The following is a 21,286-nucleotide window of genomic DNA, read 5'->3' on the forward strand; positions in this document are numbered from 1 at the left end:
AAGGCTCGACTTGCTTTCTAAATGGGTATTATTTTTTTGTCAAAGCCCATTTTTTAAGCTTATATTTTTATTCAAATTCTCCCCTTTTTCAAATAAACCTTTAGACCGAACCGAGTGATCTCTCCATGATTAGGTCTAATTTAATTCAAATACATTTAATTTTTCTACAATTTCACCATCCACTAATACATTAGTTAGTAATAATAATGTTTACTTTGTGGTTTTTTCTGTTTCAAATCAAACATTAATTAAGTGTTTAATTATTGTTAACATCTTACTTGAGTTAATTGTTTAATAGTTTCATCACACAAAATTGTTAGTTAAAGCATCCAACCATTAAAAACTACTTCTTTTTTATTTAGGTAAAATTCCCTAGAAGGTCCCTATACTATATGTTTTAATTTAACTCCCTGCTATAATTTACTATTTTGTATCTTTTTACTCTTCTAAATGTGTATTTTTAGTCCCAAATCCAACTTTATTTCATTAATTCAATCTAGCTTATTTTTTAAAATATGTTGTAATGTGGTAAATATATACTATATACACATTTCGAAAAATAAATACACTAGAAATGATTAAATAACTCTTTGATCAGATAATAATGGGTCCAAGTTCAAAAAATTGAATAGTAGAGGGACCTTTTATAGAATTTAATCTATATTTACCCTAAAATTAAAACAAAATAAAACAGCGTTAAATCAGCACCGTTAAATAAAACCTACCTACCTTTCCCATCCTCGCCTGTTACATTCTTGAAGAACACCAGCCTGTGACATTATCACTGACCCTTTACAAAGATACCAAAAATACGTATACTTTCTATATCCATTATTAGCCTCGATTCTTTTTCTTTTTAATTTCTTTATTTTCTTCTCAGTTCCTGTAATACAATATAATATAAAAAACCCTAATTAACCCAACTTTTCCTTTCTCTTAAGAATTTTTTCCTCAAAATCCCTAACCCTAACACTCATCCCCCCATTTCTGTTTCTCTGATGGCGACGGCGGGTGAGGAGAGTAACCCCTACGACGGCGGACTAGGAGCTGGAGGAAAATTTAGAAAACGGCCGTTTCGGAGGACAACAAAAACTACACCATACGATAGGCCGCCGACCTCAATAAGGAACCCAAGCGGTACCGGCGACAGAAATGGCTGGTTATCGAGATTGGTGGATCCAGCGCGGAGACTTATTACTTCTAGTGCCCATAGGCTCTTCGCCTCCGTCTTTACGAAACGCCTCCCTCCTCCTCCGCCTCAGACACCACAAGCGCTGGAATCTGGTGAGTTTTCTCCTTGGTTATATTTTATTGTTAATGAAATTAAAATACGGGGAGAAACTTCCTCTAGAAAAAAAAAATACATAGAGTAATCAATTATTTTTGGCGGAAATGGATTCGTTTAGGCCGCTTTAAATATTGGATTTACGAGTGGTAGTTTGTCAAATTTTGGTTCTGAAAATTTCTTGTTTTTGTAGAGGAAGATTTATGGGAGTTAGGGTTTTACTTATTCGATTTAGAATCGTAAGTATAAGAAATAGTTTCATATGAATAATAATTCTCTTTATAATTTTAATAAAAATTAGGTTTTCGTTATTGTATATAATGTTTCTTGTTAGCTGATATACGACTTAAAAGTTAATCCTCGTTTACATCTAATATGCTTTTAGTTTGAAGCCGTGCCTGATTATGCAATGTTGCTTTTGCTTTGAAAAAAATGTGTAAATGAACATAGTTATTGAATAATTGACAGGAATGTATGTAATATGCTTAAGCATGTATAATGTTTTACTTGAATTTGTTCTTCAAATTAATGCTTAGGATACAGGATGCCATGAGTGTATTTTAATTGGTGATTACACTCTGCTCGTGTATGAATTTTTAAGTTAGGCACGTTTGAAGTTTAAATTACAAGGAATTTGTTTTTGTTCTTTTTCTTTCTTTGTGATAATGTAATCAGGGACTAATCAGGAACCAAGGGAGAATCAACCAGAAGCAACTTCTAAAGTATGTATTATTTAAACCTAGTTGCTTTTTTACTCCTGTTAGCTTGTTTTTGGCTTAAAATATTGGATTAGTATTCTGTCTACTGCCAGGGGAATAAAGAAAACTCCACAAGTGGGGTTAAGACAATGAAATGTTTCTTTTTTTTTTTGTTATTGTTAGTTTTTAATATATTGTAAGGACACAGGTTAGGAACCTAACTCCGCTTGTGAGTCTTTTCTTATTCCACTGGGAGTGGACAAAATAATTATCCTAAAACATTTCAATTTACAGTATTCCTTTCAGTTTTCTTGTAACATTTTTATTACCTTTTTTTAATTTATTGAAAATCCTTTTAGTATATCTAATAACTTCTTAGTAGGATGAAAAGGTGAACATATTATTTATTGGAACTTTCTTAGTAGTACAAAGTAAGAATGTTTGATGTGCATAAAATTAAAATATAAACAATAAAATAAATAAAATAGAGGGAAAACTGAGCTAAATAAGAAAGATACGAGGGATGTACATAAAATTATAAAGTGAAACTTGGAGTGAATTTAATGATTAATAAACTAAATTTTAACTGAACTTGTACAGGATCGTTTGCCTTTCACTTGTTTGGTTTTGAAGTAAGAAAAAACTCTAAATATGTATCATTGTATTTTTTTTTATAAAAAAGTTCTATTCTACTTTTTATTTGAAAGAAACCTATTTTTCTCATTTTTCTAACATTTTCTTCTATATTCACGAAAGCCTTTATTAGATTTAATGCGCTTTAATTGAAACATAGTGCACTCATATTTATCTGAAACTGGACACGTCTATTTCTTGGTATGCTGTCTTCTATTTAGAGCAATAGAAAATTAGCTCAAATGCAATAAATGTTAGGGACAGGCTCTGTCCTAAGTTCTCATGTACCCTTTATTCATTGTCAGTTGTGGAAGTAACTTTCAACTTTTTTGTTTGACCCTTATTTTATGATATTTTCTTATGTATTTATTTATAAAATTTCCCCTTTATGTTGTTATCATTGATTAACCCAACTTGTATGCTTTGTTGTTTTATGTACCTCTTCCTCTTAGGTTCCTTCTGTTGTGCAAGGAGCCATCATAGGATGTGAGAATCCTGTTAATCATACTGAAGAAAGTGGAGTTGCTGAACTTGAGAAAATTTTAAAGCAGAAGACATTTACCAGGCAAGATGGTCATAAATTCTATCTTATTGATGTCAAATTGAAATGCATGGTTAATTGTACTACTTCCCTTTGCGGGAACTTTGCCAGTTTTTGTCATTTGTGATAATTTCCTATGCTTTGGCTTCTGGAATTTCTATTTCTTTTAGTTTCCATCAACCAGATGAAAAGGGCTCAGAGTATGAATCGGATAGAATCAGTTTGTTTTGCAAATTCTAATTATTTTTGCGAACTTTATAGTTGATTTTCTGGCAATTCAGTTTCCAATCTGAACATGAGTTTGTAATGCTTTGTGATTTTTTTTCATTGTTCAGCTTGGATGGGAATAAACTTTGGTGGCCCTTTTTTGGGTGGTTAGCATGTTTCTTTCTACTTGAGCAGTATTTCTTTTAACAGGAATTTTCTTGATGCTATAGATGATGAATATTATTATTATCATTATTATTATTTTTTTTTCAGATCTGAAATTGATCATTTGACGAGGTTACTATGCTCAAGAAGTGCTGATATTCCTGGTGGAAATGAAGAAAAGAGGCCTGAATTGATCTCAGTGGTATCTCATGACAAGAAAGAAGAATTTCCAAAGACACCAGTTAGAGAACATGTGACTGAGAACCATCTTATTTCAACACCTGTTGTCAGCTCAACTGTAAGGAAAAGCTTTCTTTCCTTCAATTTGCTTTTGGGCTAACATATCTTCAAATGATTTTTCCTAGTCTGTATAATTTTAATTTCATAGATTGAAAAAAGAAGAAAAACACTTTTATGGTTCTGCAGGTCATTGATGATGTTGTTGCTTCACCTGCTGAGCTTGCAAAAGCTTACATGGGTAATAAGACGCCAAAAGTATCTGCATCAAGGCTTGGACTACAAAATCAAGTGCCTAGGGGAGATTTAACTTGTCCAAGCAATAAAAATTTCCCTTCTATGTCTTCCACAATGTCACTTGTGCCAAGATCTTCTGGTCATGTTGGTAATCTTGGAAACAGTTTTGTGACCCCAAGATTAAGGGGCAGGTCTGCAATATACAGCATGGCACGGACACCTTATTCCAGGGTTAACTCATCAACTCTCCTCAAGGCTGTTATGCTTTGCTATCTTTCCTCTTCTATAATTGCTTGTTTGTCATTTGTCTAATCTGAGTTTTTGGCTTATTCTTTTAGAGTTCTGGCACTGCAAGTGATGCTTTTGGTGGACCTTCATCATCATCTCAGAGTGCTTGGGAGCAAAAGAGAATTTCTGGCTCTACACAAGGGGTACTTATTCAGGATCTTTGTATTTCTCCCTTTGAGGGTGTTTTTTCCTCTCTCTGTCTAGAGAGTATCATTCAGTGGATATTTTTCTTTTCTTAGCAGGTTTTAAAGCGCAGGAGTTCAGTATTAGACAATGATATAGGATCAGTTGGCCCTATTCGGCGGATTCGTCAAAAGTCCAACCTTCTTTCTTCAAGAAACTTAAGCTTACCTACTTCTGCCGGCCCATCTGCTCGCATAGCTGGCAATAGTTCAGCTGCTCTAGATACTCTGGCTGAGAATGGGGATAACAGCTCTCCTGGCACTAGTGTTACCACTGTTCCATCCAAGTCCAGTCAGACTGCGTCAAAAATTTTACAGCAATTGGACATGTTGGTATCCCCAAGGGAAAAATCACCAACTAAGTTGTCACCATCTATGCTACGTGGGCAGGCTCTTAAAAGCATTGAGAATGTAGATTCTTCAAAATTTCTGGAGAACATGCAAGATACTGACAAGTTGAGTGGTTCTTGCACTGCCCTTCCTGGTATTTGTGAGTCTATGTCAGGAAAGCATGATAAGGCTAAGGAAAATGGCTCAACAATGATGGTTGCTCTTCCTAACAAGGCGGTTCCTGCAGTAAATGGTGCAGATAGTAATAGTTTGATGAAGGATAATAACATGCCTAGTGTTAAAGCTTCTGATTCCAGTGTGATCAAGTCTATTGTACCACAACCTCAACAAAAGAGTCGGGCTTTTCAGATGAGTGCACATGAGGTATGTGTTAATTGGTAATCGGGCATATCTCATGTCAAAATTATTTAGTGATCAAATAGAGCTGTTAATGATCAGAATTCCTCCCGGTTCTTTTGCTGATCAAGTGCTATTGTTTCCAGAAGACGAGGCTCTATCAAAGGCTTACTTTTGGATTGAGGGATATCTATAAGCTTCACTTTTGCCTCTATACTGTCTATTAATTTCATGTTTTCTGTACCAGGATTATCTAGATCTGGATGATGATGACTATCCTAATGGAGCCACACCTGCCGAAGGGAGAGGGAGGTTGGATAATTGTCTCATGGAGAGTAAGAGTGCAGCTCCTGAAGCTATGATAGATAAGGCTTCTAGTCCTGAAGTTATACCCAATTCAAGTGCTGCATTTAATCAAAAACCTGATTTGAAAACATCTGATGGACCCACAGGTGTTGAAAAGAATGCTGGTATTACTTCTCCAGTTGTAGAGGTGGCTATTTCATCTCTGCAGTCTCCACTTTTTGTATCTTCGTCAACTCCCATAGCCGATAGAGGCGTTGTCCCTTCACAGTCAAATGCTCCTCATATGCTTAGCATTGGGGAGAAAGTTGTGGAAGCAAAGCAATCAAATGGTGCTGTTACTTCATTTGGCTTTGCCTCTACAAATGTTGGTGAGGTTTCATCAGTTACTGGATCTTCAGGTATTAAGCTTGCCACAAGTTCAGACCAAAAACCAGAGAACTTAAGCAGGTTGGTATATTCACTATTCAACCTCTCTTGCTTGGAAGGTTGTTTACTTTTGTCTTCTGTTCTCCTTTCTTTCTTGTCTATGCCTCCAGTGCAGGCCTTATTTGTAGAATTACTTCTAGTGGGTTAAATGTTGTAGACTAGTGATTAATTGATTGAAAGGAAGTAAAAGGTTTAAAATGTATACCCTACTCTGTTTAGTTCTTATAAAAGGATGGAAGGGGTTGGGGATTTTGGAGCTGAATCTAACCCTTGTGCATAGGGTCACTAATATCTGGTTGAATGGAGTAGGCTAGTAGCTAGTTAATTGGCAGAGTGTAAAAGGATACCTGATCAGGAGTTCTTATAAAATGATGAGAGAGGATTTTGGAGATAGATCTAACCCTTGCCACCTCCCTTATAACATGTCTATTAAATTCTGTAAATCCTGACTAAGATGTAGTTAACATGAACTGATTTTATTGAGCTCGTTATTAAAATTTGTAGATCCTCCATCTCCCTTATGAAAAATCCTCCTGATTAAAATGTAGTGAACATTAAATGGTTTCCTTCAGTTTGCTACTAAATTCTGTAAATCCTCCTGATAGTAACCAATTTTTTACCCTTCAAAGTTGTTTTTACTGTTGATTTCCTGTACTGAACTTTCTCTTACACTTGAACCCACCAGGTTGCTTTCTTTTACCTTTAAACTCTTAAATGAGTGAGGTAGCAAAAAGAACTGGGGAATCTTTCTTCATAAATTCATAATTCTTATATTGCTGGTGATAGTTTACCTCAGATTGTTAGAATCCATTACATAGCTGACTTCCAGGATGGTAGATTTCAAGTTCAGTTAGTTTTTTTTTGAAGGGGGGGGGTGTCCATTTGATAATAATTAGTTAGAGACAGAAGCGTAATCAAAATTTCAACTTAGCACTGAATGTTTAAAAATTCACAATTTAGTACTTGGAAGCTGGCGTCCATCTATTTGCTCCCAAGACTAGAACGTCAGTCAGATGAGTGATGTGCTGCAAACAAATAACAAATGATTTTTCATGACCTTATTGGTGTATGCCATCCATTTAACTAACTGTTATTTTCTAATGTGTGAATCAATGGATGGAAGCAAATACCAGATACTCTAATGCTGATGTTTTAACCTCAGCTACCGAATTGAGAATTTGATAATAATTTGGGTACCAATCATTGACAAAATTTGAAATTATTGGTAATTAAATTAGTAAAGGCTTTCCAAATGCTAGTAATAGATTAAGTTCTAGTTAGAACTAAAAAGGCAGTTGATTTTCTTTCTTGGATCTTTTGTTTTTTGTCTGCTATAATCTGTGCTGCTTGTTGAAGAGTTAGCTTTTGTTCGTTCCCCCCTTTCACTTCGCTAACAATCACCCAAAATAAAGAAAGCAAGAAAACAAGGCTATACAGTGATTTATCAGTATATCTTTGTTTCTATTTCTTTCTTTCATTCTTTCTCTGGAGCCTTATTTAAATGCTTTGTTGACTTATTATTTGTCAGATAAAACTGCCAATATTGCTAACAATCCCCCTTTCTTTCTTTCTTTCTTTCTTTCTTTCTTTCAGCTGTGCTACTACTGCTCCTGGTACAACCAATTATTTGTCAGATAAAACTGATAAGGAGAGCAATCTGAATGCCATCTTCTGTAGTACACCTGAAACTGCAGTCACCTCTTCTGTATCAACTTCAATATCAGCTGGAAGTAAGTTCAAGCTTGGTGCATCCGCAGCAGATGTTTCTACCTTTAATAACGGGTCTTGTGCTTCTAGTCCTTTTTCATTCTCTTCTCCGGTGCCTTCTCTAGTCCCGAGTAATTGTCAAAGTTCCTCCAGTGCAACTGCCACCGATAATGACACTTCTGCTGCTACCATCACCTCTGCAAGTGCAACTGCGAATGCCAGCATCAGCTTTACCAGCAGCCCCTCTGTGGAGGCTTCAATCCCTTCTTTTACAGGTGCACCTGTTTTCAAGTTTTCATCCTCTGGGGACCCATCAACTTCAGTTTCAACATTATCAGCAACTTCAGGGGAAGCAACTGAATCTAAGACACAGGATACAAAACTTGGCAATGTAGGTATCTTTCCTTTTGGTAGTACATCTGCTTTTACTGGCTCTGGAAGTAGTATTTTTGGTGGTACAAGTGCTGCAAGCAGCTCTGCTGGTACAACAGCTGAAGTCGCAAACTCTGGAAATAGCAGTTCCAGTGGTATATCTTCCACTATTATGAACTCTGGAAGTGGCTTTTTCAGCAGCACATTTTCCCCAATGACAAGCACAAGCAATGGTATCTTTGGTGGTTCATCTGCAAGTACAAGCACAGGCAATGGTATCTTTGGTGGTACATCTGCAACTACAAGCACGGGCACTGGTTTATTTGGTGGTACATCAGCAGCTACAAGCACAGGCAATGGCATCTTTGGTGGTACATCTGCAACAAGCACAGGTAGTAGTATTTTTGGTGGTACGTCTTTGCCAGTATCTGGTACAGGAAGTATTTTTTCCACTAAAGCTGCAGGCACGGCCACTGGAAGCAACGTCTTTGGATTCAGTGCTCCAGCTACATCCACATCTACTTCACAGTCTCAGGGTTTAAATCCTTTCAATGCTGTAAATACCCAAGCATCTGCTGCAGGAACTGGCATTGGTACCTCAAGTCAGAGCACGCCCATTCAGTTTTCCTCATCTGCATCATCTCCATCCTTTGGATTGGCTGGGAATGCAACCTTTTCCTCTGGCAGTTCGATTTTTGGGTCTTCGGCAACTGTAGCCAAACCTTTTAGTTCTGGTTCAAGTTTTGGAATAAGTTCTTCCTCTTCAGAAACCAAGTCTCTGAGCTCTAGCAGTGGCATTGCTGGTGGTGCGTTTGGTTCCACTTGGCAAGCTCCCAAGACACCCACATTTGGTTCATCATCAGGATTTTCTTTTGGATCATCAACTTCTGTTAGTGCTCCTAGTGGTGCATCTTCTATCTTTGGGTCATCCACTGGTGCCTCTTCAAGTTCCATATTTTCATTCACTTCCGCTGCAGCTGCTACTCCGTCACAGCCTGTGTTTGGTAATACGAGTCCTGGCTTGGTGTTTGGGTCAACGCCCTCTAGTAATAATGATCAAATGGAAGATAGTATGGCGGAAGACACAGTTCAGGCTTCACCGGCTGTTGTGACATTTAATCAACAGCCAATTTCACCACCCGCTTCTGGGTTCGTTTTTGGTGCATCAAACCCACCAGCAGCAGGTTCTGTCCCATTTGGAACCCAACCAAGCATAGCCGCACCACAGAATCCATCTCCATTTCTGGCTTCTGGTAGTCTGGAATTTGTTGGTGGAGGGAGCTTCTCATTGGGCACCAGTGGTGGTGACAAGTCTGCCAGAAAATATGTGAAGGTCCGCAAGCAGCGGAAGAAGTAAAAAGGTTTAATTACTTGAGGCAACTCTTTCATGTGAGGGACTCGAGTGATTGATTGAATAATTATTGTGGCAGATCAGAGGAGCTGCTGATTGTTGCTGTATGTTGTAGCTATCAGAATGTCATTGATGCCAGCACAAATGAGAGGAGCTGTTAAAAATGTTGCTGTTATTTCATCATTTCTATGGGCTGCTGGCAGAAGTTGGTCGCAATTTTGTATGTTCTTCCTGGTAAAAATTCGAGACAACATTTGGAACTGTACTATTAGTATTAGTTAGCTGATAGATTTTCTGGTTTGAGCTATTGTGCTTTTGGCCTTGTTCTGTGTACCCTTATATGTAACATAAATCGAATGAAAAAAGAATCGAAGACTATGGAAATGGTTATGAATTTCATTTTAGGGATGATCTCTTTTTTTTTCTTCTTTTAAAGGGTTTGTGGAATCGTAGCTTTTTGAGCTCAAGTAATCTATCATAAATTATAACAGGCAGAGACGATTTGAAAATCCTATGGGACCATTCTTCTCTGGCATTCATCCTAGGTGGTTCCATGGCTTTGCAAATAAATACTGGGAAAGCATTTTGAGTTTCACCTTTAAAATGAAGCTATTAATAGAGGGGCTCTGGACCCATGTATGTTTTCTGGTTCAATGCTTCCTCTTCAAAGCTTGAGAAGTGCATGGGCTTTCTCCAGAGATGATGGTGAAGCAAGAGTGGTATGGTGGGTGTCAATGGCTAGGAAAGTCATCTTTCCCTCTTGTTGCACCGCACTTAAAGGTAGTGGAGAGGGAAGAATATTTTGATGCCTTGGGTGGACATGAGTGAGGGAGGAACGGAAATTGGGGACATCCCTTGCCTTCATTCGATCACAATTTTGAAAGGAGGATAAACTATGTGAATTTTTACCTAGAAGCACCTCAACACATCTCCCTTGCTGACTTACCAAGCTTTTTCAAGCCTCATTTATGCATTTTGGACTCATTAACAATATTATGATACATCTTTCCTAAAAAAGACATTTTGCTAAAAGAAATTATCACCTCAAAAAGTTTCACTTCATAACTTTGCATATTTACTGGAGGCAATTGTTATTCGTAATTGTTTCACCTAGGCTAATGGTTATCCACTTAGTCTAAAAAAAGTTCGCTCATAAAAATTCGTATGTGCTTACCATCTGAGCAGCCACCAAGTAACATTAAAACCCAATTATATATTTCTCTTATCATACCCAATAGAGTCTCTTTAGGTCTTATTCTATCACATCTTAATAGAGCACTTCATAATCTTATATTAATCTTATATTAATCCTACGTAATAGCAAACGTGTTTAGAGGAAGGTACTCAAAGTTTCTCTTCTATATAAAAAGGTTCTATCTCCAAGATAACCCCAAACAACCACCGCACAATCGAAACTCCATCCAAATACTTTAACAATTCTACCAAACACTTCTAATCATTACTAACAGCTCTCAACAACCATCAACTCTACATTTTGTAACAAAAATAATTATTACTCAATAATATGACTTATTATAAAAACAATTTTTTAACATTTAATTATTTCCAATTGTAATTCCAATAGTTAGATATGCTTATGGATTGGATAAGAAAATTGAAAAAAATATTAGGTAATGGTTCAGACTTCAGCGGCCGCTCGTCCTCAGCAGTTACCTTCTCAGTCTCTTGCTTTCAAACCCAAATCAGAATGGGTTCATCTTTGAACCCAAATCAGAATGGGTTCATTTTTAACCCAAATCAGAATGGGTTCATCTTCGGTGAAAGCCCATGTACATCTTTAGCCTTGAAGGAGAAGCATTGAACCAGAAAGCATATATGGGTCCGGAGCCCCTCTATTAATAGCTTCATTTTAATGCTGAAACTCACAATGCTATTCCAGTATCTACTTGAAAAGCCATGGAACCACCTAGGATGAAGGCCAGAGAAGAATGGTCCCAAAGGGTTTTCAAATTGCCGCTGCCTGTTATAATTTATGATAGATTACTTGAGCTCAAAAAGCTACGATTCTACAAACCCTTTGAAAGAAGAAATAAAAGAGATCATCCCTAAAATGAAATTCATAACCATTTCCATAGTCTTCGATTCTTTTTTCATTCGATTTATGTTACATATAAGGGTACACAGAACAAGGCCAAAAGCACAATAGCTCAAACCAGAAAATCTATCAGCTAACTAATACTAATAGTACAGTTCCAAATGTTGTCTCGAATTTTTACCAGGAAGAACATACAAAATTGCGACCAACTTCTGCCAGCAGCCCATAGAAACGATGAAATAACAGCAACATTTTTAACAGCTCCTCTCATTTGTGCTGGCATCAATGACATTCTGGTAGCTACAACATACAGCAACAATCAGCAGCTCCTCTGATCTGCCACAATAATTATTCAATCAATCACTCGAGTCCCTCGCATGAAAGAGTTGCCTCAAGTAATTAAACCTTTTTACTTTTTCCGCTGCTTGCGGACCTTCACATATTTTCTGGCAGACTTGTCACCACCACTGGTGCCCAATGAGAAGCTCCCTCCACCACCAAATTCCAGACTACCAGAAGCCAGAAATGGAGATGGATTCTGTGGTGCGGCTATGCTTGGTTGGGTTCCAAATGGGACAGAACCTGCTGCTGGTGGGTTTGATGCACCAAAAACGAACCCAGAAGCGGGTGGTGAGATTGGCTGTTGACTAAATGTCACAACAGCCGGTGAAGCCTGAACTGTGTCTTCCGCCATACTATCTTCCATTTGATCATTATTACTAGAGGGTGTTGACCCAAACACCAAGCCAGGACTCGTATTCCCAAACACAGGCTGTGACGGAGTGGCAGCTGCAGCGGAAGTGAATGAAAATATGGAACTTGAAGAGGCACCGGAGGATGACCCAAAGATAGTAGGTGCACCACTAGGAGCACTAACAGAAGTTGATGATCCAAAAGAAAATCCTGATGATGAACCAAATGTGGGTGTCTTGGGAGCTTGCCAAGTGGAACCAAACGCACCACCAGCAATGCCACTGCTAGAGCTCAGAGACTTGGTTTCTGAAGATGAAGAACTTATTCCAAAACTTGAACCAGAACTAAAAGGTTTAGCTACAGTTGCCGAAGACCCAAAAGTCGAACTGCCAGAGGAAAAGGTTGCATTCCCAGCCAATCCAAAGGATGGAGATGTTGCAGATGAGAACTGAATGGGCGTGCTCTGACTTGAGGTACAATGCCAGTTCCTGCAGCAGATGCTTGGGTATTAACAGCATTGAAAGGATTTAAACCCTGAGACTGTGAAGTAGATGTGGATGTAGCTGGAGCACTGAATCCAAAGACGTTGCTTCCAGTGGTCGTGCCTGAAGATTTAGTGGAAAAAATACTTCCTGTCCCAGATACTGGCAAAGACGTACCACCAAAAATACTACTACCTGTGCTTGTTGCAGATGTACCACCGAAGATACCATTGGTTGCGCTTGTGTTGAAAGTTGTCAACAATACAGCAGCAAGCAAATATCCATGTATCTTGGTTGTTGAAAAACTTTTGTAACATGTGACTTTTGTTAGTGTGATTGAAACTTTTTGTTTTGCTAAGGATTAGTCAAGTACCTAGCTGATTTAGTAGCTTTTTAGCTTATCATTAAGTTGATTTTACAGCTTGGATACTAGCACAAGTTATGTTTGTTTTCTTCCAATGTAATTGAATTACTTATGTACATGTAATGTTGCTTATTAATGAGAATTGTCAACTCTTTTCTCGCAACCAACATCCGTTTTTGCTTCTGTGTTTCATCTTTCAAACACAAGTTTTGTTGTTTTTGATCTTTGGATGTTGATTTATCTCAACAAATGGTATCAAGAGTCTCTTATCTTTGAGGGCCTTTTGCTGTGTGTTGTTCATTGAGTGATTCGTGCTTGAAAGAAAAGAAACAGAAGCTGTTTTTGTTGGTTTGTTTAGTTGCTACAATAGAATGAGTTTCTCACCACCACCACCACCACCTGTTTTTGCTGGTGAAAACTACAACATCTCGGCTGTGAAAATGAAAACACATATGCAGGCTCATGATCTGTGGTGTGTTGTTCAAGTTGACACAAAGCCACCACATTTGAAAGCTAATCCAAGCATAGCTCAAATTAGGTAGCATAATAAGGACTGTGCCAAAAAGTATAAGGTTATGTCATGCCTTCAAAATGGAGTTTCAGATGTGATCTTCACAAGGATAATGGCTTGTGACACTCCAAAGCAGGCTTGGGACAGACTCAAGGAAGAGTTTCAAGAGTCAGACAAAACCAGACAGCAACAGTTGATCAACCTACAGAGGGACTTCGAGAATTTGAAGATGAAGGAGTCTAAAACCATTAAGCAGTATTCTGACAGGATTATGGCTACATTCAACAACATCAGGCTTCTTGGGGATGATTTTAGTGACAAAAGAATAGTTGAAAAGGTCATTACAACTCTTCCAGAGAAGTACGAGCCAAAAATTTCTTCTTTGGAGGACTCTAGGGACCTATCAGCTATATCCTTGGTGAAGCTAATAAATGCTCTCTATGCACAAGAGTAAAGAAGAGCAAATAGAATGGAGGAGCATTCTGAATGAGCCTTTCAGGCCAGAAGCAAAGAAAGCTCAAGCTCAAGCTCGAGCTCAAGCTACAAGGGCAAGAAGCCTTGGACCGAAAAGAATGAAAAAGGAAAGAAGGATGCGCCAAAAAGAAGTTTCCACAATGCACTCACTGTAAGAAGTCCACTCATTTAGAAAAGTATTGCTAGTACAGGCCTGACATTAAATGTAGAAGCTGCAAGCAGCTTGGCCACATGGAAAATGTTTGCAAAAATAAGGCAAAAACACAACCATAGCAGCAGAATCAAGCTCAAGCTGCTGAGGATGTTCAAGCTCAGGAGGAGCATGTTTTTACTACTTCTTGTTTTGTAAGTTCGAGCAAAGTCAGAAAGAATTTGTTGATTGACAATGGCTATACTCTTCACATGGCATCAGATAAAGATATGTTTAGGGAACTAGACACCAATTTTGTGTCAAAATTCAGAATTGGGAATGGTGAGTTTATTGAGGCCAAAGGCAAAGGCAAGGCTATGATTTGCACTCAATCAGGTAACAAAACAATTTAAGAAGTTCTTTTTGTACCTGATATTGACAAGAATTTACTTAGTGTTAGTCAGTTGTTAGAGAAGGGTTACTCCCTTATTTTTGAAGGAAAAACTTGTATGATTAAGGATCTCTTTGGCCAAGAGCTAGTAACAGTAGCTATGCATGATAGATCATTCACTTTAGATGTGAATCAGTTAGAAGTAAAGGCACATACTGCTCTGATTGATGAATCATGTTTGTGGCACAAGAGGTTGGGGCATGTGAACTATAAGTCACTTGGTTTACTGCATAAGATGAGCCTAGTTGAAGACATGTCCAAGATTGAGCCTAAAAATGATGTATGTGGGGTCTATTAGCTTGGCAAGTAGACCAGACTACCTTTTCCTGTTAACAAAGCTTGGAGAGCTCAAGAGAGGCTCTAACTGGTCCACACTGATATTTATGGACCCATGAAGACCTTCTCTTTAAATGGCAGTAGATATTTTGTGATGTTCATTGATGATTGCACCAGATTCTGTTGGGTGAGTTTTTTGAAACAAAAGTCAGATGTAGCTGATTTTTCTGCAAGTTTAAGGCCTTGGCTGAGAATCAAACAAGTTGTAAGCTAAAGGTATTAAGGTCAGATAATCGGAATGAATATGTGTCTTAAAAGTTTCAAAAGATCTGTGATGAAGTTGGAATCCAACATCAATTAACTACCATCTACACACCACAGCAGAATAGTGTTTGTGAGAGAAAAAATAGAACTGTTCTCGATATGGCCAGATGTTTGTTGTTTGAAGGGAAAATTCCTAACATTTTTGGGGCTGAGGAGTAAATACCTCTGTGTATTTTCTCAATAGACTGCCAACAAATGTAGTCAAAGGCAAAACACCATTTTAAGCTTGGTTTGGACATAAGCCTACTGTCTCACACTTAAAGTGTTGGTTGCATATGCTACACACTTGTGCTAGCTGAAAAGAGAACCAAGCTAGAAAAGAGGTTTATGCCTGGAGTCTTTGTTGGCTATAGCAGCATAAAGAAAGAGTATAGGGTCTTTGATCTACTAAAAGAATTATGGTGAGTAAAGATGTGAAATTCAATGAGGGCAGTTGTTGGAAATGGGATGGAACAGATGCAAGCCTGTCTGAGTAAGACCAGCATGATCTTGATTTACAGCATGTTGAGAATGAAGCTGAAATTGAGGATAGATATAATTATATACCTGTCAGAGGTACAAGGACTATTATGGACATCTATGAAAGATGTGATATGACCATTGTTGAGCCTTCCAACTTTTATGAGGCTGAAAAGGAGGGCTGCTGGAAAGAAACAATGGAGGCGGAAATAAAAATGATTCACAAATGTGACACATGAGAGCTGGTTGATAGACCAGAAAATAAAAAAAATTATTGGTGTGAAATGGGTGTTCAGAACCAAGCCCCAACTTGTATCCCTCGCTGGAACCAGGTTACAGAGCATTATCGGAGTTTACAGATCAAACAGACTGAAATTTCAAACATTTCATATAATCAAAACAAGTCATCACAGCATCATTTTAATCCAAATTATAAACATATCAAATCTAAATCAATTTTGCCTAGTTCATGAGCACTTAAGTATAGAATTAAATTCACATGCACCTATCTAGATTTAGTTTAATTTATCATGCCATAATATCGCTTCAAAAACAAACACATATTTATATGTATAAAACCAACCAAAATTAAACTTATAACCTCTTTTACAATCAAACCACAAAATAGCTATTATTTAAACACCCTAGGTACATGCCGACACAAATGATAACCATCACCACATTTGAGTTCGGGATCGTTGTTGGATGCTGAATCGACAATCAAAAGTTAAGTACCTAACCTGCGCAGGGAAACAAAACCGTACGCTGAGTATAAACTCAGTGGTATTTTTATAATCCGAATATTTAAAGATAAGAAATTACAAATATACAATTGAAATATAAACACATATTAATATTTAATTATGACAAAAGCCATATAATATTTCATTTGTTTCACAAATATCTCAATTCTCATACTTGTTATATAAATAGCTTTTCACAATTTATTTCACATTTCATTATACAATTGCAATATCCATTCCATAGTCATTTCATGAGTATATAACTCATATATTCCATATATTTGCAACATATTTCACATTATATTTTCAATTCACTATTTCACTTCCATTTCTCATACCATACCATTTCAATATCAATTATAAAACTTTATTATTCGTTTACCCCTATTAACACGACTCAAACTCGGACGGATACACAGATCTAGCTAAAACACACCAGTTTGACACCCAGTGCCTCATCAGATAATTCGAAGTAATAAATTGACACCCAGTGTCTCATTAGTTAAATCGAAGTAAATTGGCACCCGGTGCCTCATCGAATTAATCCAAAGTAGTAAATTGACACCCAGTGTCTCATTGACTCGAAGTCGAAGAAATCCCTGAACTCTTCTAGTCCTATAGCATACTATCTATATTTGACTCAGCCCGATACAGTTAATAGAGTTTCAATTCACTTTTCAAATACAACCAATATTCATTTCAATTCAAATAATCAATATATTCAATATATATATACCAATTCAATCAATATAAATTCAATAAATTCATCACATATTAAATCAATCCATTCAGATGCAAAACACAATAATTCTCACCTCAACACTTACCATATGCATTAAATTGAATTATAACAATTAACAACTAAATTCAGATTATAGAAATACAAACCAGAAATTCACTAAATTTACTATATACAATCACAGTAATTATTGTTTTCTTATTATTTAGCTGACAAATTAGAGTGATGTATTTTAAACTAAATTTACTAAACTAATTTAATTAAGAACTCAATAGAGAATGAATGAGGAAAATATTCGAAAGATAACCAATGAGAAAGAAAATACCCAAGAAAGAATCCACCTAGACTTCACCTATTATTATGAATCTAAATTAAAAAATTTATTCACTTGGTATCTTGATCCATAGAAATCCATAAATTATGCTAATATCTCTTTCGAGAGTAAGAACAACTGACTCTGGGTTGATTAATTGAAATCTCTTTCTAATTAAAACCCCTATCGTCGCATTAACTCGATCTATGACTTCCCTTTTTAGATTTGACTCTAATCCGGTAGATTTATATCGTCCTATTTCTGGGATTGCATGTAACTCCACTCAATTATGCTAGATCTACTCTTAAATAGGGACTTTCCTGCCACTTAATTAAGCACATTAAACATGAATTAATATCCCAGAAATATTAAAACAAGAAATAAACACACATAGTTGAGACCAATAGTCAAGTATTTATTGCGTAGAACAGAAATTAAATAATAGGATTCATTATAGGTTTCATCTTCCCTAGGTATCTAGGGAATTAGTTCATAATTTTGAAATAAAACATCTCAAAATTAGAGTAACCACAAGACATAAAGAAACTCATAAAAACTTCAAAAGAAATTAAAATGAGGTCTTCAATTTTGATGGAAATTTGCTTTAGAGTTGGCTTCAATGGTGTTCTTCGAGTTGTTTCTTAAAATTTCTCTAATGGCCCCCATATCTCTTTTTCTAATTGTATTTATAGATTTCAGAATGCTTAGAAAGCTTAAAAATTGTGTTTTTCCGCGTGTTTGGAAAGCAAGTTACGAAATCGACACAGGCTGGCACATGGCCATGTGTTCAGAATGTGTGGCTCACACAGCCTTGTGTCCAGCTCGTGTGGCTCCTGAAATTTGCTCTTTTTGCTCAATTTTCGTTTGTTTTTCACTCCTTTAGCTCCCAAATGCTCACCTAAGTATAGGAACATGAATTCAAAGGATTAGGAGCATTAAATTCACCAATTTGTATACATATTCATCCAAAAATGCATTAAAAATGAGATTAAAATATGTTAGATTTATCATTTATGATGATATCCTTTCTAGATTACCCCTTAAGTTCGTGATTTGATTCAAATCCCTTTTCAAGGATTGGGCTTACCTCACCTCAACCCGAACTTCTGTTGCCGACCATCTCCGCCGCTCTTCTTCTGATCCATCTCTCATCTTCCTTTTCTAAAATACCAAACCCGATTTCGACATTGGGATCTTGCTAATCACTGACCTAACCCATTTCACTTGTCGGCATTTGGTTGTCCCTTTGGAGGAACCGCTTCCTTTGTTCTCGAAAATCATGGGTTCAATCGATTGTTTGGTTTGTCTGGATGTTCCCCTTGTTTTTCTTTTAAGTTTGTTTTCTGCAACTTAATAATGTTGACAATGGAGTTAGTGTTGTTTAGCTTAATCAACGACCCTTTTGTTTATATCATCATATCCTATGAAGATTTCGACAAATCCGAGTCGTTGTGGTTCTTGAATTGCTTGAATATTGCTTTGGAGGATATTTTCCTCACCGATTTGGTTGTGGGTATTGATAGTTTGAACCAAAATTGTCTCCAATCCCATTTCGATCTGATTTTTTCAGAGTTAATGACTTTGGACAGCAAAAAAATATAGTCGGATGCCAATCGTGGTGGCTCCTCTATTGGGGGTTTGAAAAAGAAAAAAAAGATAGGGTGGTGGTTTGGATGTCAACGATGGTGACGCCAATGATGGTTGTGGCAGAGGCGGTGACGCCGAGATTGTCGGGATGGAGAAGAACCATAAACATATTGGGTCATTTATGCAAAAAGTAAAAATATTGGACCATTTATTTAAAAAACGAAAAAGGAAGGACAAAAAAAAAGTCACTCAACTTTGCCTCGTCTAACGTGGCAAGTTAACTAGCCACATCAACTAGTTTACTAGTCACGTCACTTGTCCCGTTAGGCCTGTAATAAAAAATGTTACTGAGTTACTGATTTGTAACTTTTCAATAACGATGTTAATGGGTGATTGGTTTGTCACTTTTCGAAAATGTTAGTGATTGATTTATTATTTTTTAAAAGTTGAGTGACTCAATTGAAACTTTGCTTCGCTCAACGTGGCAAGTTAACTCGCAACATCAGCTAGTTAACCGGTCACGTCAATTGTTCCGTTAGGCCTGTAATGGAAAATATTACTGATTTGTCACTTTTCGATAACATTAGTAACTGATTTATTATTTTTTGAAAGTTGAGTTACTGAATTGAAATTAAAGTGATTATTTTGTTAATTACATCAAAGTTGAGTGACTTTTAATGCAGTTTACCCAAAAAAAAGGATTTTAATGATCCGTAAACTATTTTAAAGATAAATTACACCATTGTAGATAACGAATTAAAGAACAAAAAAAAACAAAAGATTTATTAGTATTTAATTAATTTTGAGGGAATTAATGAACCTTTTGGACAAAGCTCCAAACAACATTTTCAGTACAAGGAGGTAGGGGTGAGCATTCGATCGAATCGAATCGAATCGAATCGAAAATTTTCGAGTTAATCGAGTTTTCGAATCTCATTTTATCATCCTAACTTTATTTGAAGTTTTCTCGAATCGAGTCGAGTGAGATGGAATTCGAATCGAATCGAATCGAATATATTTGTTCGAGTTAAATTTTAAAAAATAATTTTGGGTCCTTGTAACCATTGTCACCCATCGTAATAAAATTTGTCCACCTTAATCAAATTTTTTATTAACTTTCATCACCTCATAATTTATTTATTAATTTTTTATATACTGGTTAGCTTATTTGTTTGCTTAGTTGTTTCAATTATCTTCGGATTCTTGTCACTATGTATTTTGGAATTAAAAAATATATTAAATATAAAAATATGATTTTTTAATAAAATTTATTTTAAAAATAAAATTTGAAATTGATACCAATATAAAATTTTAACACGAATATTTTATGGCATAATTAAGAATTCAATTTTAATATAAATATTCAATATGACTAAACAATTCAATAATATAAATAATATAAAATGTGAAATTTAATTTAATAATATAAATAGTATATATAAATAAAATTATTACTATTTATGTTTAGTGATTTGAATAATTTTGATTTTTTATTTGAGAGTAAAGGGTGAGAAGTAAAAGTTTAGGGGGAAAATAAAAAGTTTTGGGGAATAAAAGTTTGAGGGAAAGTAAATAGGGGGAGTAAAATTTTGGAGGGAAAATATTAAAAAAAAATTGGAGGGGGGAGGGTTTGGGGTAGATGGGAGGTGAGATGGGAAGAGAATAAAAGTTTTAGGGGAAAAGTGGGAGGGAGTAAAAATTTTGGGGGAAAATAAAAGGTTTTGAGGGTTTTTGGGAGTAAAATTTTGAAAAAAAAATGAATGGAAGAGTAAAATTTTGGTGGGAAATGGATTTTGGGTAGATTGAGGGGTTGGGAGGGGAGGGGAGGGGAGTAAAAATTTTGGGGAGAAAGTGGGAAGGAGTAAAAGTTTTGAGGGAAAAGTAAAAAAGTTTGAGAGTTTAGGGTAAAACTGTAAAATATTATAGTTTGATATTCGAATTATTCGAATTATTCGAGTTATTCGAATTCGAAAACTCAACTCGATTCGAACTCGAAATTCGAAAAAAAAATTCGAGTTGATTCGAATAACTCGATTAACTCGAATAACTCGATTCGTTTAACTCGAAATTTGAATTTTTTTTCGATTTTTTCAAGTCGAATCGAATTTTGCTCATCCCTGCAAGGAGGAACAGTTAAAGAGCCTATGTATCTATCTATCTGCAATAACACAAATTATTAATGGTATAATTTCACTTTTAGTCCTTCTTAAGTATAAATGGTTTGATTTGATTTTTTTTGCTTTAGCCATATGTGGTTTTTTTTGGCCATTCGAAAATTTATTTTTTTAATTTAAAAATTATTTTAAAACAGGATAAACTACCATTTAGTTCCTGAATTTGACAATTTTTTTCAACTTGGTCC

General features: G+C 36.1%; 3 protein-coding genes across 7 annotated transcripts; 2 read left to right on the forward strand and 1 right to left on the reverse strand.

Moving 5' to 3' along the window:
- The first annotated feature begins 841 nt into the window (after positions 1–841).
- On the forward strand, positions 842–9,726 carry LOC121202899 (nuclear pore complex protein NUP1). 5 transcript variants are annotated; one of them, XM_041091684.1, is made up of 10 exons: positions 853–1,284; positions 1,961–2,007; positions 3,069–3,181; positions 3,638–3,827; positions 3,956–4,258; positions 4,342–4,434; positions 4,531–5,187; positions 5,408–5,525; positions 5,613–5,913; positions 7,486–9,726. In XM_041091684.1, exons 1-10 carry the CDS (start codon positions 999–1,001, stop codon positions 9,326–9,328), a joined length of 3,951 nt encoding a protein of 1,316 aa, XP_040947618.1. In that variant the 5' UTR covers positions 853–998; the 3' UTR covers positions 9,329–9,726. The 5 variants fall into 5 exon arrangements, with proteins under 5 accessions (XP_016714139.2, XP_040947618.1, XP_040947616.1 ...); XM_016858650.2 differs by having other exon boundaries at positions 842–1,284; positions 3,956–4,234; positions 4,534–5,187; positions 5,408–5,913; XM_041091682.1 differs by having other exon boundaries at positions 5,408–5,913.
- A 1,479-nt stretch (positions 9,727–11,205) lies between these two features.
- On the reverse strand, positions 11,206–12,870 carry LOC107927557 (nuclear pore complex protein NUP1). The gene is made up of 4 exons (XM_016858643.2): positions 12,749–12,870; positions 11,792–12,559; positions 11,589–11,671; positions 11,206–11,303 (listed from the first exon to the last, which is right to left on the reverse strand). Exons 1-4 carry the CDS (start codon positions 12,868–12,870, stop codon positions 11,206–11,208), a joined length of 1,071 nt encoding a protein of 356 aa, XP_016714132.2.
- A 418-nt stretch (positions 12,871–13,288) lies between these two features.
- On the forward strand, positions 13,289–15,781 carry LOC107927556 (uncharacterized). Its single transcript, XM_016858642.1, has 6 exons — positions 13,289–13,455; positions 13,537–13,846; positions 13,928–14,053; positions 14,176–14,428; positions 14,531–14,763; positions 15,584–15,781. The coding sequence occupies exons 1-6, from the start codon at positions 13,289–13,291 to the stop codon at positions 15,779–15,781; spliced, it is 1,287 nt and encodes a 428-aa protein (XP_016714131.1).
- The last annotated feature ends 5,505 nt before the right edge of the window (positions 15,782–21,286 follow it).

This window comes from Gossypium hirsutum, chromosome D04 (genome assembly GCF_007990345.1).
Source record: "Gossypium hirsutum isolate 1008001.06 chromosome D04, Gossypium_hirsutum_v2.1, whole genome shotgun sequence".
NCBI lineage: Eukaryota > Viridiplantae > Streptophyta > Magnoliopsida > Malvales > Malvaceae > Gossypium > Gossypium hirsutum.

Coding starts and splice junctions, on each gene's coding strand:
- LOC107927556 (XM_016858642.1), top strand. CDS start 13,289: ATGAGTTTCTCACCACCACCACCACCACCTGTTTTTGCTGGTGAAAAC. Junction 13,456..13,536: donor CCAAGCATAGCTCAAATTAG/GTAGCATAATAA, acceptor GATCTTCACAAG/GATAATGGCTTGTGACACTC. Junction 14,054..14,175: donor GTTTCCACAATGCACTCACT/GTAAGAAGTCCA, acceptor ACACAACCATAG/CAGCAGAATCAAGCTCAAGC.
- LOC121202899 (XM_041091682.1), top strand. CDS start 999: ATGGCGACGGCGGGTGAGGAGAGTAACCCCTACGACGGCGGACTAGGA. Junction 4,259..4,341: donor ACTCATCAACTCTCCTCAAG/GCTGTTATGCTT, acceptor TTATTCTTTTAG/AGTTCTGGCACTGCAAGTGA. Junction 4,435..4,530: donor TTTCTGGCTCTACACAAGGG/GTACTTATTCAG, acceptor TTCTTTTCTTAG/CAGGTTTTAAAGCGCAGGAG.
- LOC107927557 (XM_016858643.2), bottom strand. CDS start 12,870: ATGTTACAAAAGTTTTTCAACAACCAAGATACATGGATATTTGCTTGC. Junction 12,560..12,748: donor TACATCTGCAACAAGCACAG/GTAGTAGTATTT, acceptor CATCTGCTGCAG/GAACTGGCATTGTACCTCAA. Junction 11,672..11,791: donor GTCCGCAAGCAGCGGAAAAA/GTAAAAAGGTTT, acceptor TGTAGCTACCAG/AATGTCATTGATGCCAGCAC.